The sequence below is a fragment of the Paramisgurnus dabryanus genome, chromosome 9 (assembly GCF_030506205.2).
Source record: "Paramisgurnus dabryanus chromosome 9, PD_genome_1.1, whole genome shotgun sequence".
In the NCBI taxonomy this organism is placed as follows: Eukaryota; Metazoa; Chordata; class Actinopteri; order Cypriniformes; family Cobitidae; genus Paramisgurnus; species Paramisgurnus dabryanus.
The window spans coordinates 35,434,559-35,459,513 of NC_133345.1; the positions used below are offsets into that span (position 1 = coordinate 35,434,559).

The 24,955-nt window shown below is 35.3% G+C and overlaps 1 protein-coding gene across 4 annotated transcripts in view; it reads right to left on the minus strand.

The window, feature by feature from the left end:
• The window catches only part of shank3a (SH3 and multiple ankyrin repeat domains 3a), a 248,689-nt gene that overhangs the window by 34,958 nt on the left and 188,776 nt on the right, over positions 1-24,955 (minus strand). For all 4 annotated transcript variants that reach the window (XR_012337351.1, XM_065283593.2, XM_065283592.2 and 1 more), the window contains exons 13-14: positions 15,287-15,362; positions 4,996-5,078 (exon numbers count right to left, since the gene is read on the minus strand). Coding sequence is in view for 3 of the 4 variants with exons in the window: in XM_065283593.2 (XP_065139665.1) it covers positions 4,996-5,078; positions 15,287-15,362 (159 nt within the window). In the remaining variant the exon portion in view is untranslated. The remainder of the gene's footprint in view (positions 1-4,995; positions 5,079-15,286; positions 15,363-24,955) is intronic.

Below are 24,955 nucleotides of genomic sequence, written 5' to 3' on the forward strand. Positions count from 1 at the left end.
TCAAAAATCCCTTCGCAATTTATCATCTACAATGTCTCGGCATCATGTAGACCACTTCTGGAGTCAATCGCATGAATATTCTAGAAGGAGTATTTAAAAGAACATTGGCGTCAACTAAAAGGCTTAAATATGCCTTTAAAATGAAAGTTAAGTTTGACGCGTTGCCATCGGAACAGCGTTTGAGATATCAAAAATCCCTTCGCAATTTATCATCTACAATCTCTCGGCTTCATGTTGACCACTTTTGGTGTCAATTGCATGATTTTTCTAGAAGGAGTATTTAAAAGAACATAGCATGGAACTGTCAAAAAAAATCCAGTTTTGTGACTGACGCACTTCCTGGCGCCTGGTGGTGGCGCTATACCCGGGAGTCACAATAGGCACATCGATGCGATCGGAATCTTCAGACGAACAAACACACCGCGTGTCATCACAATAAGAATTTTTTTGCCTTTGATATTAGACACTTCCTGTTTCTCTGATGTCGCCATAAATTTGTCGCCTCGCCATGGCAACACCGTTCGAGATATCAAAAATCCCTTCGCAATTTAGGAAGTCCAATGTCTCGACATCATGTTCACCACGTTTGGTGTCAATCGCATGCATCCTCTAGGAGGAGTATTTAAAAGTTCAACGCATGCATTTTTTAAACAATCCAAAATAGCCGACTTCCTGTTGGGCGGAGCTTAAATGTTAGAGGGCGAAAGTTGTTCGGGTCGATGAGATCTATATGCGTACCAACTCTCGTACATGTGCGCACATTTTTGCCTGATCTGTGCATCAATGTTTTTTTTTGCATTACAGGGGGCGCTATAGAGCCCCCGTGCCACGCCCATGTTCCAGCCTTTGGATTTCTGCGATGACGGACGACTCTGACGTCTGTGCCAAATTACAAGAGTTTTCGAGTATGTTAAGGCCCCCAAAAAGTCCAAAAGTGTTAAAAAAAAAAAAAAAAAAAAAAAAAAAATAATAAAAATAATAATCCGAGCAAAAACAATAGGGCTTCGCACCTTTCGGTGCAGGCCATTCTGGCCTGCTCCTCGGTGCTCGAGCCCTAAATAATAATCCGAGCAAAAACAATAGGGCTTCGCACCTACGGTGCAGGCCATTCTGGCCTGCTCCTCGGTGCTCGGGCCCTAAAAATCATCACCTAGTATATCTAATGGGGCAGGGATTCCCAAACTGGGGTTCATGAACCCCTGGTGGTTTGCGAGGGAATTGCAGAGGGTTTAATTACAATTAAATAATAAAATGTAAATAATAATAAGAGTAAAAAAACACTGACAAAAATAAATTCATATTATTTGTTTAATCTGCATGTCATGTGACCATTACACAACACTACAATATATCAGAAACTAATACTTCTAGTAAGTAATTATGTAAAGGGGCTAACAAAACAGTTTGAAAACCCCTGCCATATGGGATATGCATACCTCAGTTTGGGAATCCCTGCTATATTTGACTGGGATAGGAGAAAATATTTCAACACTGAAAGATTTAACTACTTGGTTTACACAGAATAAACCAGTCATTTTCCTTACAATCCCATTGACATACTGAGTAAGAAAGAGAGTAAACCAAAACTAAAGAGCAGTTATGCAAAACAAAAAAAGCAAAAACGGGAATAAAACAAGCAGAAAGCAATATTCATAAGAGAGATATTCATCCACCATGTGGGTAACAGATGGCATTAGGAACTCATAACTCATACACAGGATGGTGCCACTCCAGAGACTGGGCACCACACACACACACGCACGCACGCACGCACGCACACACTTACACACGCACGTCGCACGCACACACAGCTGAGTATACAGTATGTTGTTAAATACATCTGTCTAAAAATACAGCCAAGTCATAGCGATATCCAGTATGTTACATAATCAAAAATCACTTTAACTAGTGACATAATTATAATCACTGTTGAGTTGCAGTTACAGTGTAACTATACTAAATAGATGTACAGTACAACTTGACTAGAGTAAGAACAGAAGTATAATTACAAAACCATGGTTATTTAGTAGGGATGCACCGAATATTCGGCCACCGAAAGACTTTTATCACAGAAACAATACGGCCGAAATGTTGTGATGACGAAAACATAAACTGCGACCTGCACGTGCTTGTCTGAAGCAACATCTGCGGTGTTCCCTAGCTTCCGAGGATCACAGATCGGCTCACATGTGATTCACGGATTAATGCGCAAATTTAAGTAGGGAAAGTTTATCATTTGCACGTGTTTCAAAGGCTTGCAAATGTTAACATTTAAGTGATTTTAAACAATTTAACCGCAAAAAGGTGCTAAAGTGAGCAGTTTTCTGTACGCACAGACCACATGTGGTTGAATGTATCCGGTCCAGCTCCAGTCAGACATAATCATCCCTTCAAAGATCAAAACTTTTGATGAAAGAGAAATAATTTTTTTATGCAAAAAATGATTTTCAAGAAAAGAAATTCTTAGTATTTTTGTCTTGTTTTCAGTAAAAATATCTAAAAATTCTTAAATTAAGATGCTTTTTCTTTATAAGCAAATCGACCCAAGAAAATAATAAAAATATCATTTTTAAGTGATTTTGTGCATAAAACAAGCAAAATCAGATTTTTTCATGAATTTATTGTTTAAGAAAAATGTTCACTTTTTTTGCTTACCCCATTGGCAGTTTTTTTTTTCAATTTGATATTTTTGGTCTAAAAGACTTTTTTTCTGTGGTCGTTTTGCTCATCAAGAAAAAGCATCTTAATTTTAGAATTTTTAGATATTTTTACTGATAACAAGACAAAAATAATAAGAATTTTTTTCTTGAAAATAATTTTTTTGCAGTGTAAGTCGTTTTTAGACCAAAAATATCAAATTTAAGTGATTTTGTGGATAAAACAGGCAAAAAAATCTGCCAATGGGGTAAGCAAAAAATCTTGAACATTTTTCTTAAACAATTATATAAAAAAAATCAAGAAAAATTAGCTTACACCATTGGCAGATTTTTTGCTTGTTTTATGCACAAAATCACTTAAATTTGATATTTTTGGTCTAAAAACTAGACTTATTTTCTTCGGTTGTTTTGCTCATCAAGAAAAAGCATCTTAATTTTAGAATTTTTAGATATTTTTACTGATAACAAGACAAAAATACTAAGAATTTTTTTTCTTAAAAATTATTTTTTGCAGTGTAAGTCTAGTTTTTAGACCAAAAATATCAAATTTAAGTGATTTTGTGGATAAAACAAGCAAAAAAATAAATCTGCCAATGGGGTAAGCAAAAAATCTTGAACATTTTTCTTAAACACTTAAATAAATAAAAATTTCAAGACAAATTTGCTTACCCCATGGGCAGATTGTTTTGCTCATCAAGAAAAAGCATCTTAATTTACAAATTTTTTTGATATTTTTATGGAAAACAAGACAAAAATGCTAAGAATGTTTTTTCTTGAAAATAATTTTTTGCATTGCAGTCCATTAAAATACATTTGGCGAATAGAGCAATGAAAAACAATGTAATGTTTTTGGTAACACTTTATTTTGATAGTCCACTTTAGACATTTTACTAATTATAAGTAACTTTGCAACTACATATCAACTTCCAATCTTTAGAGAATTAGTAGACTGTCTGTTCAATATTTCTTCTTACACTTTATTGTGATGATATCTCAACAGACATTCAACTGACTATAACTATCTTTGCAGGTGCATGTCAACTTATTCCACTAACCCAAACCTCTTCCCTAACCCCAACCATTACAGTCTACTAAAACTCTAATTAAAGTTAGTTGACGTATAGTTGCAAATTATTGAAAGTTAGTTGACATGTAGTTGCAAAGTTGTTTATAGTTAGTAGAATGTCTAAAGTGGACTATCAAAATAAAGTGTAACCATGTTTTTATGTGGAACGACTGTTTATGCTGCGCTGTTTGGAATTCGCCCTCCGTCTGTGTGCGCGCAGGAGTGCATACACGGAGAGACGTGTTTCAAAAAGCAAGCCAATAAAAAACGTTCTGTTATTAACAGGGCACATACAAACAAAATGATCCCTACAGTATTCTTTTTTCTAATAAAAACATTTGTTTATGTCTTAAGTGTTTGTATAGATTACAGTCAGAAACCAGTCTGTGCTTATTTGGTCTTAAAGAGACAGTAACCTCAATTAACATACTTAAGTCTGTGTCAAAAATGTTAATCAAACAACCCAAGACAAAGAGAAAATCACTTCTGTAGCTTTAAAAACAATAATAATCATATTTACTATATGCAATAAAAACAATATTATTATTAATTTAATTCGATTTCTGTGCCTAATGCTAATTTCAGACCTTATTTAATGTGCAACTTTGTTCTTTTTTATAAATGTTTGTAATTTCTTTATTATTAGATTTTCCTACACCTTTTTTGCTGATCCGAGAAATAATCTGATCCGTGATCCGTAAAGTTAGTACACAGTCATAGCCGTAAATGCAATGGTAATAATAATTGGCATAATTTCTTTTTCGGTGTTCTTTTAGTTTTCGGCCTTGGTTTCCTCTTTTTCGGTTTTGGCCAATAATTTTTATTTCAGTGCATCCCTACTGTTTAGGCATTGTTTTATAAACCATTCATGTGCGTTCCGCAACTCCAAAGCGATCCGATCGAAAGGGGTTTCGACTACCTCTGAATGTGGTCGAAAGTGGACGGGTTCAAAAGTTTTGAACACAGTTTACACCTGGCATTAACTTCGTCCACTTGTGATCCGATCGACGAAAACACATGTTAATGCCAAGTGTAAACAGCCTCAATGTGAACTCAATCAATCAATGCTCCTGATCAAATTATTAGATTATAAGACATCAACCTGGATTCCACAGACAGAGTCACGTAGTTTGTCAGGTTGTGGTTTCTGTTTCGATGCGTTATCTAACCCAACTGGTTGAAAGTTTTCATTTTCATTGCAACAGAATCAAATTGAGGCCACACATCTTCACATCATGTCTGAGGTTTAGTGTTAAGTTTATCACATCTTACCTTTTGCTCCTCGCAAGACAAAGCCAAATCCCTCATTCTCTTTCTTCTGTAGCACAGCGTTCTTCTCCTCGATGATGTAATCGCTGGGTACAAAAGAAAACAGGATATTCAAGTCAGATTCCAGCACCATCCCTGCCTCAGAAGCACCACGGAAGGGAACTTCAAGCACCAGACAACCACGACACTGTCCTCCACACCTTCGATAAGCCAATCAGGTTAACAGCTGTGCATGTACGAGTGTGAAGAGTATGAATAAATCAAGCTAGAAGCTTCTGTCCTTCTGCTTAACTTAAAGCAAAACTTTTACTGCATTATGAGATTGGCCCAAATGCTAATATTAAGCCTTTTATAAAAAGGCAGAAATACGAAGGATTCAAAAAGACAAAACATTTTGAAATCCTTTTAAAGCCAGAAATGTACAAAAAAGAGGAACATTTCAATCCATGTTTTACAGTGCAGTCCATAAGTGATGCAAAGGTGCAGGGGGAGCATATATGAAAGAGAGAGAGAGAGAGGTAGAGAGACACAAAGGATCCCTATGGTCCCTGCAATAACCCCCTCAAAACATACACACATGCGCGCACGCATGCACACACAGCCCATCTGTCTGGATGCATGGAGATAGCTCTCATCAGCGCTAACAGCAGGGACAAATCTGTTCTTCTTACTCATGATCCACAGTTACCCGCCTGTAGACACGATCAGCCCCCCGACAATGCACATATACAAATGATTCACATTCAAATCTAACGCTTCAAAACATTCCCATTTTAATCAAATCCTGCAAGGAATAACATTGACATTGTACTGATGCATTTGGCAGATGCTTTTATCCAAGCAACTTGGGGGCTTTTTCATTTGAACATCCTTGGTTATTTTGATGTTTCATTCTGTTCCTGTTTCCCTGTGCTTGTAATTCCTTTTAAGATCATTAAAGTCCCCCTGTGGTTGATATTTTTTTTTCACTTAAAACTCATCTTTTAAAATGACACGTTTAAATGTTGCTCTGGTGAAAATAATTTCTTCATGCCTAGCTTCATCTCCATTATGCAAATCCATGATATATACATATGCAAATGTGTCTCCGCCTCCACTCAATCTCACCAGCTTGATCTACCTGATTCACTCGGTCAACACGTTGACGTGTTTGGCTACAACATGCTTGTGATGCAGAAAACGGGCAGTTTCAAACTGCGTTTTTGAGAAAATGTCTTTGGTAAACTGCAGTTTTAAAGAAAAAATATATTTCGCAATGGTGCTGACATCTTTTTATATACATCAGGCATTTTACCAACATGAAACACTTTCATGAAAAAATTCTGATAATTTACATACTATGGGCTCTATCTTAAACCCGGCGCAATGCAGCGCAATGCTCGACGCAAGTGTCTTTTGCTAGTTTCCACCCTGCGCAATTATCATTTTCACGTTTAGCGCCACGTTGTTTAAATAGCAAATGCATTTGCGCCCCCTTTTGCGCCCATGGGCGTTCTGGTCTGAAAACGAGGTGTGTTCAGGAGATTGTTGGCGCGTTGCTAAAACCTGGTCTAAAGTCTAAAGTCAATGGCGCAATATGTTTTTTTTTTGTTATTTAAAGAGCGCATTAGTAATATACGCCTATAAATGGGACGACAACGCGGATTTGCTTATCACATACATGAATGCGCAGCAGCACAAAAACGCTTTTAAATATGAAAGATTAAAGGACTGAATGTAAAAGATTATTAATGAGGACTAATTATGAGACGTTAGAAGGCACAAAAAGCTGCTTCACCTGTAGCCTGGTAAGTAAATAAATGCTTTGCTTTAAACAAATGCATCTGTTTTTAAATGTTTTTTTTTTTTTAAACGCTACCCTCACAGATTTATTGTATATGATGACTCTGTACCTGTGGATATGGTGAGACGAGAAACATTTTTAAGTAATGCTTTAAAAAAAAAACTCATGACGCTGTCCAAGTGCTGAAACGTGCGGAGAGCCGTTTGTAAATTATTTATCTCCTGTTTGTAACAAATAAAGTATTTTTAGAGTACAAACCATTTTTCTTACATACTTGTAAATATTTTTTGATGATATTGGATAGCCATGCATTTAAAGCAATTAAAAGCCTGCTTTTTTACTTCCATGACTAAAAGAAAACGGGTTTTAAAGGTTTTAATAAAAAAAAAATTTAATACAAGTGAAAAACAACACAAATATTTAAAATTAATCTTAAACTGGGGCTCTTCTTCCTCCGCTTAGTTTTTCAGTTTACAAAGTCCGTCATCTAAATAGGGATTACGCACAGCGCCAGCGCAACTAGCTTTTAAAGGGGATGAGATTTAAGACTCTCATTGGTTTATTGCACGTTACGCCCAAAATACTCCCATTACTCATTAAACAAAAAAGGACCAACCCTTTTCGACCATGCACTCGGCGCACAAACCATTTTTCCCATCGTTAAATTAGCAAAAGTGGATTCGGACACGCCCATTTAGACGTTGCGCTGTGCACTTTAGACAATGCGCTTAGATCGTTAAAATAGGGCCCTATGTCTTTCTTTGTTCAGTCGAGAAGAAATTACGATTTTGAGGAAAACATTCAAAGATTTTTTTCCATAAAGTGGACCTGAACAGGCTACAGTTGAGATCATCACTAAATCATAATTTTCACGCCAAAATAAAAATATGTACTTGACTGAACAAAGAAAGACATAAACATCTTGGACGACATGGAGGTGAGTAAATTATTGGGATTTTTTATGAAAGAAATACTAATCGTTTAAACTATTTTTTTTTCTTTAAAAACAAACCACAAAGTTTTTGAGAACAGCTGCTTGTGTGTTGATGTCTAAAAATAAATGACTAAATAGATGACTAAAAAATAACTATAAAACATTTTCACAACAAGCCGTCTACAGTATGTGATCACATGACCAGTGCAATGACTGCTGCCAGTATTATGAACTATTATCAGAATGTTCATCTGTCCATATCTCTCTTCTCTTTCTTTTATTCTCTCTCGTCCATACCCCAAAGGTCTTCATCATTGATGCATCAAGCGTGACAAGACTGTAATTAAGCAGTGGAGAATCAATTAGATCAATTACAGATGATTTGGTGTCATTATCGCCTCGGGTTAACAAGACTAAAACAGCATGTCCTTGCAGAACAGCAGTCACACTTCTGATAACATCAGTGTCGGCCGGCCAGTGCTTCAACGCTTTGAATGTGTTTATGAAATTTGGTTATTTGCCCCAGTAGAGTCAATAATTACACATTACTACTGTTAAGTGAATACTACTGTATATTGTGGTGTTTAGTATAGCACACATCAATATTGTTGTGTTCCTGCAGCCCAGTTTGTAAGGCACTGTGATGATAAAAAATATGTATGGCTTGCACTGAAAGTTGCTTTGGATAAAAGCTTCTGCCAAATGCATAAATGTAAATGCAAATGTCAATATTGCTGTGGCTACTTAAGCTCCATGAATATTCTAATACATGACTAATTGACAAAATACTTTTAGTGATTGACATTTCCTACATTGTGACTGTCAGAAAAAAACTATAAAAAAAATTCCCTAGCTGTCACCGGGGCGGTGCCCTTTTAAAAAAAACGACACATTTGCACCCAAAGAGTTCATATTTTGTATCTAAATGATACATATAAGAACTAGTGCTGGGCAAAAATTAATCGCATACAAAATAAAAGTGATTTTTTGCATAACATATGTGTGTACAGTGTGTAATTATTATTTATATTTAATCAAACACACATACATATATTCATTTCAGAAATGTTTTATTAATGTATAATTTTTTATAGAATATATTTTTTATATATAGAATATATAAAAATATAAATAAATATATATACACATGTAAATGTTTCTTAACTCTTTCATCGCCAGCGTTTAAAAAAAAGTTGCCAGCCAGCGCCAGCTTTTTTCATGATTTTCATAGAGTTCCCATTCAGAGCGATCTTTAAAACAGACACGGACATGCAGCAGCTTGCCATAGGGCAATACTTCCGGGTTTAAAAAGTTAGGGAAGGGCGCCACCTAGGTGGGGAAACGTTTTCTCTTGATTGACGAGATATCTCGTCAATGGCGGGGAAAGAGTTAAATACATACATGAATGTGTGTGTGTGTGTGTGTGTGTGTGTGTGTGTGTGTGTGTGTGTGTTTATATATACATAATATTTACACACAGCACACACTCATATATTATGCAAAAAACACTTTTATTTTGTATTCGATAAATTACGATGAATCGTGATTAAAATATCGAAAATATCACGATTAATCGTCTGCCAGCACTTAATTAAGGATCTTTTAAAGGGGAATGCCACAGTGACAGTCATCATCATCTTAAACAGCATCAACTACCCATATATTTGTTCTAGACTTACAAACAGTTCAGATAATCTAGTGCCTAACTCTTTCCCCACTAGGGCTGGGTATCGATTCAGATGTTCCAGATCAATTCGATTTTGATTCACAAGCTATCAAATCGATTCGATTCCGATTCTCGATTAAATTTTCAATTCCGGTTCTCAGGTAGGTTTTTATACTCGGTTCTCGATTCAACTCAATGAATATAGATTTAATACCAGTGTTCGAATTGAAGGGGGTCTGGGGGGGTCCCGGACCTCCTATAAGCCTTAAGGGACCCCCCATAAAGCACAAAAATATAAATTAGGGGGGTCCCCTGGTTTTTATTAAAATTAAAATACTACATGAATTTAAAATTCTCATGTTGCGTGTCACAAAGCGAAACTGTCTTTATTTGTCCCAATTTCTCAATAAACTAATTCAAATGACTTCTGTCTGAAATAAATAAACTCGCAAGTGCGCCTCATGCTGTTTTCTGGAGGAATTGACAGACAAACAGTGGCAAATCTATCCTCTCAGTCTGACGGCTGGTCCACCCAGTCACACAAAATATTTTATTGGGGAAGCAGAAGAAATCACGCTTAAATGATAATAAATGATAGTTTCTTTAATACTTAACACCAGGGCACATAAATTCCACTTGAGCGTGTTTGTGACCAACCCTCATTGACGACAAGCACACATACACGCGTTTGTGAGCGGCATTGACAAGTACATAAACCCTTTGCGTGTTTGCTGTGATTGTTTTTAATGATAGAGAACACGAACCATTTGATATTTCAGATGAAATAAAACTTATCACTAAGTTAAGCAGATCTTACTTGTAATTGTCATCTATGTGACACGACAGTCGGCACTCAGCAGCACATCATCATTTCAAATCCGTTTACAAGATGAATTCTCTTGTTATGTTAAATATGAAGTTTACATTGCGTTGTAAAAATTATGAAATTATCTTCATACGTGCTTAATTCATAATGAGAACGTATTAATACAAGCTTTTTTATGCTGCTATATTATATAACAAAATAAACAATACATGTCATTTTATATACAAACTATAATTCTATCTCGACAAGCACATTATCTGCTTCATATTGGTCCGGTTTAATTCAGAGGACTCATTGCTTTGGTGTATTCATTTTCATTTTAAGCCTTTAAAAAGTAATTATTTTAGATGCAATTTTGTAATATTTATAGCTTAAATTATCTAATATAATTTTTAAAACATTTAAAATCATTTTGCAGAATTCCGCAGATTTTTCCAAAACATTTCCAGAGATAAAGCAAAAAAAGTCAGCATATTTTGTCTGGCCCTGTTTATCGCTCAAATACGCATCATTCAGAAATAAACAACTAGAAAGTATCTTTTGCATGTGTTTTTTTAAACCTTGCAAATTTTAACATGCAAGCGATTATAAACAATTTGAGCAGAAGATGTTAAAGTGGGCTGTTTTATGTGCGCAAAGACAAGGACGCGTCGCGCACACATACTTAAATGGATGCAACACTCATAAACGGACGCACGGAGACGCGCAATTCATAAAGCATGCAAACACAAAATTATTTGGAAATACCACAGTCTTGGCACCTATTCTCATAAAAACATTCAGTTATGTTTTAAAGTAAGTGCAATCAGTTCAGAAAGAAATCAGATGTTTGTGTTGGTCTGAAAGTAGCAGTTCTTATCTGCTTGTGTTTCTGTCATTTATATTAATTAAACAACAGAAAACAAAGGAAAATCACTTCTGTATCTAAAAACAGATTAATTATACGATGAAGAAGACAGTGTTATTATTCATTTGATTCTATTTATGTACCTAAATATATCTTACTTTATTTGTAACTTTGTTCTTTTCTATTTTTTATGCTCATAATTTCTTAATTTGTTCTTATGTTATTTTCCCACCCCCAGTTTTGCTGATCTGAAAAGTATTCGATCTATGACTCAAAAAACGCAATGTAATCCATTTAACCACTACTATACTGTATAGTAAAATGATGTAATTTAAAAATGAGGTCCACCCTATTTCACCCCTATTCTGTGTAAAATTTCTGCCCTTGCCAGTGTTTCACACTAATTTGAGGGGTAAAAAATGTTTTAGAGTTTGAGTTAAGGGTAATTTGGGGTTTCTTTGATTAAAACCAGGATCAGATGATTACTGATCAAGGACAATCACATCTTACTTTGTGAAATCACAACGACCCTATGATAAGGGGGTGGGGCTTGGCCAGGGGGTGGGGCTTAGCTAGGGTACCCCCCATAAGCTTTTACATAATTCGAACACTGTTTAATACACATACTATATTAATAAAAAAGAACAGTGAACAGCAGTTTACAAGTGGGTAAATAATAAAAAGAAATTAAAAGCCACAACACGTCTTGCTTGCGAAATCAAAAATGCTTCCATTCCTCTGTTCAATGTTTACGGAAATAAATATGAAAAAAAAAATCGATTCTGCTCTTTGAGAATCGATTTTTAATCGACAAAGTTTTAAAAAACGATTAATCGAAAAAGGCCCAGCCCTATACACAACCAGCTTTTTTTGTAAAAGTTGCCAGCATTTCCTATGATTTTCACAAAAGTTTAATGCCTTACAGATAATTTTCTTTTTAAATATGAAGAGTTTCGTTGCAAAACGAGATAAATCCGTTTTGAATATTTTTGTCAAAAACATGTTTATTATTATGTTATCATGTTATTATTTTAATTTATGGTGCTACTTAGCTGTATTTTTAAAGATATATATGTTTAAATCAAAACAAACCAACTGCAGTTGAATTGATATTAATTGGATTGCACAACCAAAAAACGAGATTTCTGAAAAATAAAAAAAACGGAGTTATCTCATTTTGCAACGAAACTCTTAATAGGTTCTTCAAAATACAAAATATTAAGAAAAAAGCTGAGATAATTGCATTATCTCATGCTTAAGTGTTTTATAAGTTGCGTAAGTGCGCCACTTAGTGGATAACAGCGGAAATATGGATTGCTGCATTGGCAGGGAAGCCTTTTCTCTTAATTGGCGTAATAACTCGTCAATGGTGGGGAAAGAGTTAATGAGATTCTGATGATGAGATAATGAGGTCTAAAAAGACCTATGACCTAATATAATGGTCATTAAGGCAAATAAAGTTTTCCTGTTGCACACACAACTCCTTACACAATCCCATGGGAGTGGACGCAAAGACATTAGCAGCACCTTAAGCCATGTCATGATTTTGAGCCGAACACACTTGATGAATGCAAGCAGGAATTGTTAATAGAGAACTGAAAACACATTTTAGTATCAGCTTTCTTTTTCTTAATTCTATATTGCGATTTCTTATGTCTCTGCTGATATGCCCTAAACTGTAAACTGAATTGAATTGAACCCTACAAGATCAACTTCACATCTGAGGTTTGGGTGGGAAGTGATGCTATTTTATTCATATCTAAGGTTTAAGTACTGTAAGTTTAATAAATGCTTTGTTTGTCTATTTCTCTGATACAGCGAGTAATTGATTTGACTGGGTTCAGTTCTTTAAACTGCTGTGCCAGACCTGTTTGTTGCTGTTGAGCAGCCTGGCAAGACAAGACAAATGGAGTCAAACGTCTCGGTTTGACAGAGAGACTCCAGTCATTAATCCTCTCTCTCTTCATTCGCCACGTCTGTCATCTCATCTCGTCCTCCTCACTGCATCAATCACAGAATTTTGGAAAGACGCTTCGTTGCATTGCGTGTTACACATCTTTCAAATATGTAACAGCTTGTAACAAAGAATAATTGCATACACGTAGATGTTATTCAAAGATTTAAAACATCTTTACACAGCCAGGTTGATGTTTCAATGACTAAATGATGCTTTCTGTCCATTGTGATGATAGCTCTGTCACTAATGTCAAAAGCAGCCTTGATGCTGGGCTTGGGCTTTAAAATATATCTTAACATTTATATAAACATATAATCACGGTTAGAGGCATTCGCTGATTGTTTCTGATATTAATTTTGTTACATTCAGCAGCACAAATACAATACTCAATACAAAAAAAAAACCACATACGCAAAACAATGAAATGTGATTGAAGGACTACTGAAAAAATATAAAATTAAACACGAAACAAGTAGCAGATACATGTACATATTAGGGCTGTCAAAAGATTAATCGTGATTAATCACATCTAAAATAAAAGTTTGTGTTTACATAACATATGTGTGTGTAGTGTGTATAATTAATATTTATATATAAAAACACACACAGTCATGTATATATTTAAGAAAAATTTGTTATATTTATATATAAAATATTTATATTTCTATATAATATAAATTATATAAATGTTTATACAGTATATAAATGCAAATATTTCTTAAATATACACATGAATGTGTGTGTATTTATATATACATAATAATTATACACATTACACACACATATGTTATGTAAACACAAACTTTTATTTTAGATGTGATTAATCACGATTAATCTTTTGACAGCCCTATATAAAAAATAAATGTATGATGTCATATCTAACCAGTTAAATAGTGCGTTATACCCGTCCAGCCTCTAGATGGCAGTAAAGGCGCAGTGATTAAAACTACTCACATCACAGACATTTACAGAAAGAAAAATCAGACTCCAGTTCATTGCTATATCTCGAACTTCATTCTCCTAAATTCTCGCAAGATCAACCCTAATCCTATGTCTTGGTAGCAGTTATTTATCTGCTTAGTTTTTATGTTACTTACATAAGCAATTGCTAAAATGTCAATGCATGTGGAATTCAAAAATCTGAGACCAGCACGCATGCATTTTTAAATTAACAATTAACATGAACACAGATTTATTAAATAGCCTATTTGAGTAAACCCGGTCATCCATAATGATCCAAAGAGGGCTGACCTTTTGTATGAAGGAGTTAGCAAAGTCAATGTCAAAAATGTGCTTTCTTTCCTAAAACGGGAATACTAATAGTTGTATCATTCATCTTTGAGCATCATAATGGCATAGTAAATAGCAAAAGTTTATCCTGTGACACACCTTGCATGTAACTGTACACCCTTGCCTCATTTAGTACACACGGATCTATGGATATGCAAATTAGTCTACACCTCTACTCAATCAAACAGCTCAGACCATAGATACAGTAAGAATATGCAAATTAGTCTCCACCTCCACTCTTTCGCACCACTTTGGGCTATAGATATATATGTAAATAGATGCTACATTCGGGCAGTTCAAGACACATTATTACTAAGTCTGGTTTCACACAATGCATACGTGAACTGAGCGTTTGCAGCACAAACATTTTTTTAACACTGATATTAACAGGTTAAAGCATTCACACTGCACATGTGAGCATCACATAAGTAGAGCTGAAGCAGTTCTGCGATCATTTCAGTCGATGCAGCATTCATACATCTACACTAACCTAAAGGATTATTAGGCACACCATACTTCTAACGTATCTAGTTGTTCATGGTGGTCACAAAGGGATGGACATGGTCAGAAACAATGCTCAGGTAGGCTGTGGCATTTAAATGCTGCCCAATTGGCACTAAGGGGCCTAAAGTGTGCCGAGAAAACATCCCCCAGCCATTACACCATTGCATTAATAAGAAATTGAACAGGTGTTCCTAATAATCCTTTAGGTGAGTGTACATAGCCTGAGTGTACTGATCCCTGAACTCGTTCAACTGTGATGATGTGATCTGTTACATGTTTGTGACGTAGGAAGTTTTTTGGAAAACTGCAATTTTAGGGGAAAATACTCAGCAATGGTGTTAGATTAAATGACATGGTTTGTCTTAAAGCATATTAAAAACCCCACACAGACATATAACCATCAATAATAAGTTGATTTTCACCACAGGGTGACATTAAAAGGCTCATTGGAGAAGCAAAACTAGCTATGCATGTTTACTGTTTATACCTATATGAGGTAAAGTTGTCGTAGGAGCCCACAGTGTAATGTCTGAAAAGCCTCTTGGTTCGATCCTCTCTCGTTTCTGAAAGAGAAACACAAAACATATTAACACAAATCATCTACTAAACAATCACTACCATTGTATATACTTACACTGGAGTCCAAGACCCCCTATGTCACTAATGTGAATCTAATCAACTTAGTTTGGAAATGTGTGTGGATATGAAGACAAGCCTAATTAAATGCATATAGGCAAGGTCAACAGCATGTGTGCATGTCTGGTTAATCCAGTCAGAAGTTCTGGCTAATAGGGCGATGTCTCAAAGTTAGACTAGATTTATGTGATTGGACTTTGGGCTGGAAATCAATGCACCGTTTCCCTACAGAAAGCCAATCTGCTGACTTAAACCTACAGTATTCACACGCGCACACCCACACACACACACACACACACACACACACACACACACGCACGCACGCACACGCACACAGAATTATATTACACATTTTTTTTGCCAGCACAGTCACACATGCACCGGATTTCTAGATACGTTAGAAATCATATTACATGGGTTATTGAATTAAATTATTATAAGGTTATTAAATTCAACTTCTCATCATCTTTTTTTATTTTCTTAATAAACTCAGTGACCCACTTGCTCAGGTCTTTTTACTAATGCATATTTTACTCTCCTCTGTCCCCTGACTCCACACATCCCCACGTCAGCGCTCTTTCCTCTCATTGCTTCTGGTTATTAAGGTCCAAAATATATTTTTCTGCTCACTATTTGGCAACAGTTTTTCTAAAAAGTGCTATGAAAACATTGCTCGGCCAGACCAAAAATGCAAGTATGGATGGGACTATACTTGCCCAATCAGTTTACCTATTACTTTAATTTAGTAACTATAAAAAACAAAGAATAATAATATGAACTGTCATAATATGAAAAATGGTTTCCTAGCTGTCACTTGGGTGTGGCTAGAAATAATAAAACAACCGCCAAAATAAAAAAAACTTGCAGGATGAGTCCAAACCTAACCCTAAACCCAACACCTTGCGAGATTTAGGTCAAAGCTGTATCCCTTCTAACCATAGAAGGGGCACCCTTTAACCCTTTTCTCACCAGCGTTTTTTTTTTCACAAAATGCCTTTGTTGCATTTGACTTTGTTGCAGCCAATAAAGATTTTCGAGGCTGAGATCAATCCTATAATGCAATTCGAAAATGTAAATAAACGGAGAAACACCTGTGAATCACATACTAGGGAAAATTTCTGTTAAAAAAAAATATATATATATATGTATATGTATATATATATATATATATATATATATATTATATTTAAAAAAAAAAATAATTTACGGATATTTCTGATAGTGTATGTTTCTTCAAAAACACAAAAATTTTTAGGAAAAGCTTAAATAATTGCATTTTGTTGTTAGAGATCAGACTCAGAACGATGATCAAAAATATGCAGAGTTTTCTATATTTTTCAATTAGTTGATGCTTCAGATTTTTATAAGCTGGGTAAGGGGCCACCTAGTGGATAATAGCAGAATTATAGATTACCGTAAAAACTCGGCAGGGATGCATCATTGGCAGGGAAAGTGTTTTCTTAATTGACGAGATAATTCGTCACTGGCGGGGAAAGAGTTAAAGAGGTCCTAATAAACTGCAAAAATGACTTTCTTACTTGGGATTTTTGTCTTGATTTCAATAAAAATATCTAAAAATGCTTAGATTAAGATGTATTTTTTGATGAGCAAAATGACCCAGGAAAATAAGTCTAGTTTTTAGACAAAAAATTTAAACTTTAAGTGAATTATGGCTTAAAACAAGCAAAAAATCTGACAATGGGGTAAGAAAAAATCTTGAAATACCTAATTCAAGAAAAAATTCTTAACCCATTGCCAGATTTTTTTGCTTGTTTTAAGCACAAATTTGCTTACATTTTATATTTTTTGTCTAAACATTTTAAAGTATGTCGCCCCAGTGACAGCTAGGGAATATTTTTGACCATTGCAAAAAAAAAAATTTCAATAAATTTTTTTTTATTTTTGTCTTGTTTTCAGTAAACATATCTAAAAATTCTTAAATTAAGATGCTTTTTCTTTATGAGCAAAACGACCCAAGAAAATAAGTCTAGTTTTTAGATCAAAAATATCAAATTTAAGTGATTTTGTGCATAAAACAAGCAAAAAATCTGCCAATGGGGTAAGCAAAAAAATCTTGAACATTTTTCTTAAACACTAAATTCCAAAATAAATCAAGAAAAATTTGCTTACCCCATAGGCAGATTTTTTTGCTAGTTTTATGCACAAAATTACTTTAATGTGATATTATTGGTGTAAAAACTAGACTTACTTTATTGGGTCGTTTTGCTCTTCAAGAAAAAGCATCTTTATTTAAGAATTTCTAGATATTTTTACTGAAACAAGACCAAAAAAATTAAGATTTTTTCTTGAAAATTATTTTTTTGCAGTGTATGTATAATTTGGTACCAATATGCACTCTTTGGAATCAATATGTACCCTCTTGGGGTATAATATGACCCCTTTAGGTGTACTTTTTAAAGGATGGCGCCTCCAGTGACAGCTAGGGAATATTTTTGACCATTGCAAAAAAATTATTTTCAATAAAAAAAAAATATTTTTGTCTTGTTTTCAGTAAACATATCTAAAAATTCTTAAATTAAGATGCTTTTTCTTTATGAGCAAAACGACCCAAGAAAATAAGTCTGATTTTTAGATCACAAATATCAAATTTAAGTGATTTTGTGCATAAAACAAGCAAAAAATCTGCCAATGGGGTAAGCAAAAAAATCTTGAACATTTTTCTTAAACACTAAATTCCAAAATAAATCAAGAAAAATTTGCTTACCCCATAGGCAGATTTTTTTGCTAGTTTTATGCACAAAATTACTTTAATGTGATATTATTGGTCTAAAAACTAGACTTATTTTATTGGGTCGTTTTGCTCTTTAAGAAAAAGCATCTTAATTTAAGAATTTTTAGATATTTTTACTGAAACAAGACAAAAATACTAAGATTTTTTCTTGAAAATTATTTTTTGCAGTGTATGTATAATTTCGTACCAATATGCACTCTTTGGAATCAATATGTACCCTCTTGGGGTATAATATGACCCCTTTAGGTGTACTTTTTAAAGGATGGCGCCCCAGTGTCAGCTAGGGAATATTTTTGACCATTTATTTGACTGTCTGCATAGCATCACAGTAAAAGCGGGGCAGACATTGCTTTTCATGTGTGTGTGTTCAGTCATACAACTAAAAGCAGTTTACATTAATCACTTCAGAGACTGAGAATGAGACAATTACAGATGTGAATAGTTACATTACAGTAAATTGACAAATGATTACATTTCAACTGATGCTGTGTTCTACTCTGCTGCTAAAGAATTAAGAAGTTAAGGTTTGCATTAGCATTTTAATGACTGAGCCAAGAAAGCACGCACAGATCAAACTCTCTCTCTCTCTCTCTCTCTCTCTCTCTCTCTCTCTCTCTCTCTCTCTCTCTCTCTCTCTCCATGTATATGGACTTTCCAAAGCAGTATATAACACAAGCCCTAAACCTAACCCTCTCAGGAATCTTTCTGCATTTACAACATCACTTATAATAAAGTAAACATATGCACTTGTGTGTGTTTGTGGGCAGAGCTGATTGCAAGCATCCTCGCCATCTGTGTGCAGAGCAAGAATAATGCAATCATTTATCATTCTCATAGAATGAAGAGAGAGAGATGGAGAGAGGTAGATTTCTGAGGGCTATACACCATGACCATTTGTCAAATAACAAACAACATGAACACGGTAATGGAATCGATACGTAATCTGTTCCTTTCTTAGATGTTGATACAGATGTTCGAATCATGTGAAAGACATACAGTCAGATTCAGAATATCAGTAAGTATAAGTTCATATCTTGCACACGCATGTTTATTGAGCTATTCAAATGGGTACATACCATAAACATTTTTAGCATAAACTCAATATATCAATATAGCTAACATCATGACAGTTAGGGACAAAGACATAACACCAAACTTTTGAAAGACATGAAAGGATGAAAGAGAAATAATGTGTATTGAAAAACGTGAGCCAACAATACATAGCATGAAGCATCACATCCATCCAAAAGACTCAGGCGACTTCCTAAAACAACCAATCAACAGACAATGACTTTAATGGCAAATCAAACATTTCAGATGCAAAAATGGCACCTGGTGAAATAATAACCAGTGAATTGACAGCCTACAAAGGCTTTTAACTTCTCAAAGCTTTCTCATGCCAGAAGCTTGTCAAAGCTCCTCTCAGCGAATCACACACACCCTTCGGCTAAACAGTAAATCATGTGCTAAATGCTTGTTTAAAATCATGCCACTACTTTAAATGAGCATGGCAGAGCCTCAGTGCCAGCAAAGGATTAAGGAAATCGTCTGTATGCCACAGATGGGATGTGGAAGGCCATAGCTCAAACAGATTTCAAAAGGAAAGCAGACTCAACCCATTGAAGATCAGCAAAAATCCATTTTTAAAGCTCAAACCTAATGGCAATATGCATCAAAATACAAAATATAGCACAAAATATCCTATCATCTATCTTCCTTATTATTCAAGTATTCCTCGGTTGGTGTGTGTCTATGTACACTACACTGCAAAAAATGATTTAAGGAAAAAAAATCGTAGTATTTTTGTCTTGTTTTCAGTAAAAATAACTAAAAAATTTTAAATTAAGATGCTTTTTCTTGATGAGCAAAATGACCACTGAAAATAAGTCTAGTTTTTAGACCAAAAATATACAATTTAAGTGATTTTGTGCATAAAACAAGACAAATGCATGCACAAAAATCTTGAATATTTTTCTTAAACACTAAATTCAAGAAAAATTTGCTTACCCCATTTGGCAGATTTTTTTTGCTTGTTTTATGCACAACATGGTAAGGAGCGTCACATTTCCGGCTGACGTCAGAGGTATTCAGATCAATCACAACGTACAGATTAGCTGACAATCAGGGACACAGAGCTTTTCAAATCCATGCGTTTTTAAGGAAGAGAGTGAAATCTGAATCTACAAAAATGTACGGTATGTGGAAAAATGTTTTTTTAACCATAAACTACACTAACACATTGTATTATACCAAATACACAAAACAACATAGTTTTTAAGCAATGACATAGGTTTAAGGAAGTCACATCACTGCGCCGCCATATTTGTATCGCCTCTAGGTCTTGTTAGATCACCACCCGGCATTTTTGTGGCACAGCTGTAGTCGTGCAGTTTTTGCAATATAGTTGATTTGTCATATTTGTGATGGGTGTTTATGTTTTAGCATTTATGGTGTTGTATAAACTCTCTTCAAGGAGAGTTTGTTATTGAGCCGGACCCGGGCTGAAGACAAGCGACCTAGTTTTTCCTATGACAATGAGTGATAGACAGATTCGGGTCTCGCTCACCTTACCTTTCACTACAATCTCTGCCTCTCTGAACAGTATGCGTGCATGACTTATTTCGCGCGGGTATTCTGTCCTACTCCCATCTCCACACTGACCCCTCGTTCAGACAGCCAGCGACGTTATCGCTGTGTGTCGCTCGTCTCTTTCAATGAGGCGTTTCTAAATCTGCTTGTCATAAACAAATGAGTACCATCCACGCCAGTAACTGACGAGAGAAGGATGACGTGAACTCCACTGCTTCGTTCTCATTGGTAGTCGCACCCGATATTCGCTCAACATTTGCATAAAGTTAAACTTTTCTTAACTTTCTCGCGTCGCTGGACACGCCATACTGTCGCCAACGGTCACTTTCGCTCGTGTCGCCGGAATCGTATAAATAGATTTTTAAAACAATATTTTTATAGTTAAAGTTATTGTTATAATGTGAACGACCCTTTAGTCTCAATGTTGTTTCTGTGCCAGCGGGCTTCTCTATTCTCCAACTAAGATCATAGAGGCTCACGAGGTTTAGAAAGCCATCGAAATGCAGAAAAGAAAGAGAAACAGAAAGGGAAAAAATAGCACAGTTCATGCCCAACCCAAACAAAACAATTCATTCCAAATATTGAATTACAATAGACTTTCATTTCTCAGTGGTGCTGGATAAAACAACACATAAATCTACTAACACATGCACACGCACACACACACAGTAAATAGGACAGATCAATGTGGCAGAAATCCGCTTTCCATGCTTGATCAGAGCATTCAGACTGATGTGATGCATTATTTCTTTCTCAAACTACCACTCGCCGTGCTCAACACTTGTTTCATCTCTCATCTTTTATTTCCAGACATACTTTTGTTCCTTCATGCCCTCTGGCTGCCCTGCACGAAGACGACCCACTTTCATGGTGAGATAATACGAGTTAGGGCCGACGCAATTCTTATTCTTATTCACAGCGAAGATCATACAGTAATTATACAAGGTGAGAGAAAGATGACAATTGAAAGGATCTTTTCATACACAAAAAAAAAACCCCAGTGGAGATGAACAGTTAGTAGCTTTCTCTTTTACAGTAACTTACAGCAGTTCATTACAGGAACAGGCTTGGGTTTTAGTGTCTTGCTCAAGGGCACAATTGTGAAAGTTTATGGATCTACTCATGAGGGGTTCAAATGTACGACTGTTCAGTTACCAGAACAGATCATTGAGCACTATTCAACACTTTCTCTATTTACAATGTGTTAAACACATCCTCCATGTGACCTCATTTTAGCTTTATTAAAGAGTTTTAATAAAAGTGCAAATTTTGCATAAATAATGTAATGTACCAACACAGTAGCATTAAAGCAGGGGTGTCAAACATGCAGCCCAGGGGCCGGATACGGCCCGCAAAGGTGTCCAATACGGCCCGCATGATCATTTATACAGTTTTATTATTTTAAAAACCCTTTCAGGCGGGTGTCTAGTTCGTTTTTAATATGAGAGACTTGCGGAAAGCAGCAAAACGCAGAACATACACTAAACACGGTGCCCAAAAATCTTGCCGTTTTATTGTTACCGCTCTGCTAAAGATCCACTGATTCCGGTGATCCACTTCATGTTTTCCCAACCGCTCCGCAGCATCTCTTTGTCCACATTCTGCCTGAAGAGCGAAGACGACAGTTTTCGAAGTTCGTTGCATTAACAGGTAGATTCATTACATTATATCAGTTGTTAAACTGCAGAATTAGTAATTTGTAAGTTTGTTTATGTATTTCTTCCGGAAATGATTTGCTGTCGGTGTTCTAAAAGTGCTAACAAATTAGCAAGCAAACAACAACAAAATATCCACATTCTTAGTATTAACGTTACAATACTTGTCTAATCGATTTAATGTTCCCGATCAGATCTAAGTTAAAATAAAAATATAAAAAAATACAAAATAACGACAGAGAACGGAAAGAGAGGCTGCTAAAGGTAGTTCAACATGGCAAACATGGATTCAAAGCTCCATCAACATATTGAATATTTAGCAGATTGTCACACTTTAATTCTTGTTATTATATTTCCCATTATAATCACTTGTCTAAGTTGATGCTAGTAATATAACACATCATATTTATAATACTTTATTAAAACCATAGTAATAGTACCACCCCCCCATAGTGCCATTTTTGGTTTGGGCCACTGCCCCATCTAGCTTTTTCATTTTCTAAATGACTGTTCTCATTACAAATATATTCAAAAGAAAAGAGAATGGTTTATAAATAATTTTGGCATGAAGGCAAAAGAAGTTAAATTAAAGCTTTTCAACTTAAGGCCAGTGGGTTTTGTACAGATGTAAATTTGTTTGTATCGTATATACAGTGTGACCTTATGAAATGTAGTTTTCACACAGCTGTGTGTTTCTCTAGTTTTCTTGTTAAACAAACTAATTAATTGGTTTGTTTATTTTAACACAGTTATCAGCACACAAAGGTTTTAAAAAAATTATCCGGCCCTCACTTCGTGGCGTTATTTACCATCCGGCCATCAGCCTAAAATGAGTTTGACACCCCTGCATTAAAGGGTTTGGATATACCCATTATACAAGAGTACTAAACTAATTAAAACAAATACAAAATAGCACCAAATCAGAGCAAACCAAACTATCTTCGAGTATATATATATATTCACACTCAACTTGTAGCGAGACCCGTTGTGCTTGTTTAAATGCTACTGCTGGAGTCTCTTGACTCTTGATGGAGTTCTCGTGAGAATGTGGCAGCAGAGCATTCATATTGTTTAATTCACAATCATACGGGTAGATAAACAGGCAATTAGTGGCACATCTTTTAACGCCTGACTGTTTATTTCAGCTTCCCTCGTGATTTGGAGCACGATTTGAGTCACACGCCTGAACCCTCTCATCACGACAAGCCTGTTTCTTACTTATTTTAAATGTAAAATGCTTTTATTGAATAGAGAGAGGAATAATGATAATTTATAAACCTGAAACTAAAACAGACTCATTTGCTTAATAAACATCCCTGGTTTTATTGTGAATGATTCATCGGTAGTAAAGAAATAGAATTATGATCATATTAATTAAAGGAGAGGGAGCTGTTTAATAGTTGGATTTCTCATACTAAACATAGGCAAAGTGTCAAAATAACTTTTGGACGTGTGACTTCTGTGCAGAATGCACTTCGCCAGGGTTTCAGAAAGTTTTTTTTACAAACATGAATGATGCATACGTAACTATCTTGCTTTATTTCTTTAATAGGCAATTTCAGTGCAGGAAGTACAGTGGAAGTCCTTATATGGGCACTTTTACCTGAATAGTGCATGCACACACCAAATAAGAACTGACACAAAATCAATTTCAGCAAAGAAGCGTGTGGTTGTTTGTGAGGGAAATTTAAGCTTGTTTAGCTTCCCAAAGAACTCAGCATTATGGAAAAAATGGATATGGTTTGTATATCCGGGGTAGCAGCGGAGTTGTGCATGTGTTTGTTTTGGTTTTAGCTGGTTAAGATTGTGTAACAGGCTGGTTTTGGACACTTTTTAGCTGGTCAGGCTGGGAGACCAGCTTACCCACCAGCTTGATCAGGTTGCAAGCTTGGCCAGCTTGGCTGACTGCCTTCTCACTTACTAATATCAGAGTCCACAAATATCTTGCTCCCACCCGCCTGTCTCATCGTCTCTCTTCTATTCTGCAGTCACAGAGTCCAACATGTCTCACCATATGACTGACAATAATTTTGGCAGCACGACTAGGCATGTCACATTTTCACAAAGTGAGAGTGCTACACAGGAAACTTTAACCCACTGAATGGAACGTGTACAGAATTTCGTTTTTGTATTTTAAAAGTAAACATGCTTTTTATCATGCTCTAATAATATCCCAGCATAACATATGGGATGATATTTGCACCATCTTGGATGTGAATTACTATTTAAAGTTATTAAGCAATAAACGTTAATTCCATTAAAGCTGCAATCTGTAGGATTTTTAAAATGAAGTTATTGAGCAAGTAATAAATGATCAGTGTTCAAAACTGTAAGCTTATGATATTGACTTATAATTTGAGCTTTTGGGTTGAATTTTGCGGGAAATGTCAGGTGTTATTTAACAAACGTAAAGTTTTATGTTTCAAACACAGATGCCGATATAGACACAAACATTAAGGGCCCTATCTTGCACCCAGCGCAATTGACTTTGTCAGTGACGCATGTATCATTCGTATTTTGCACC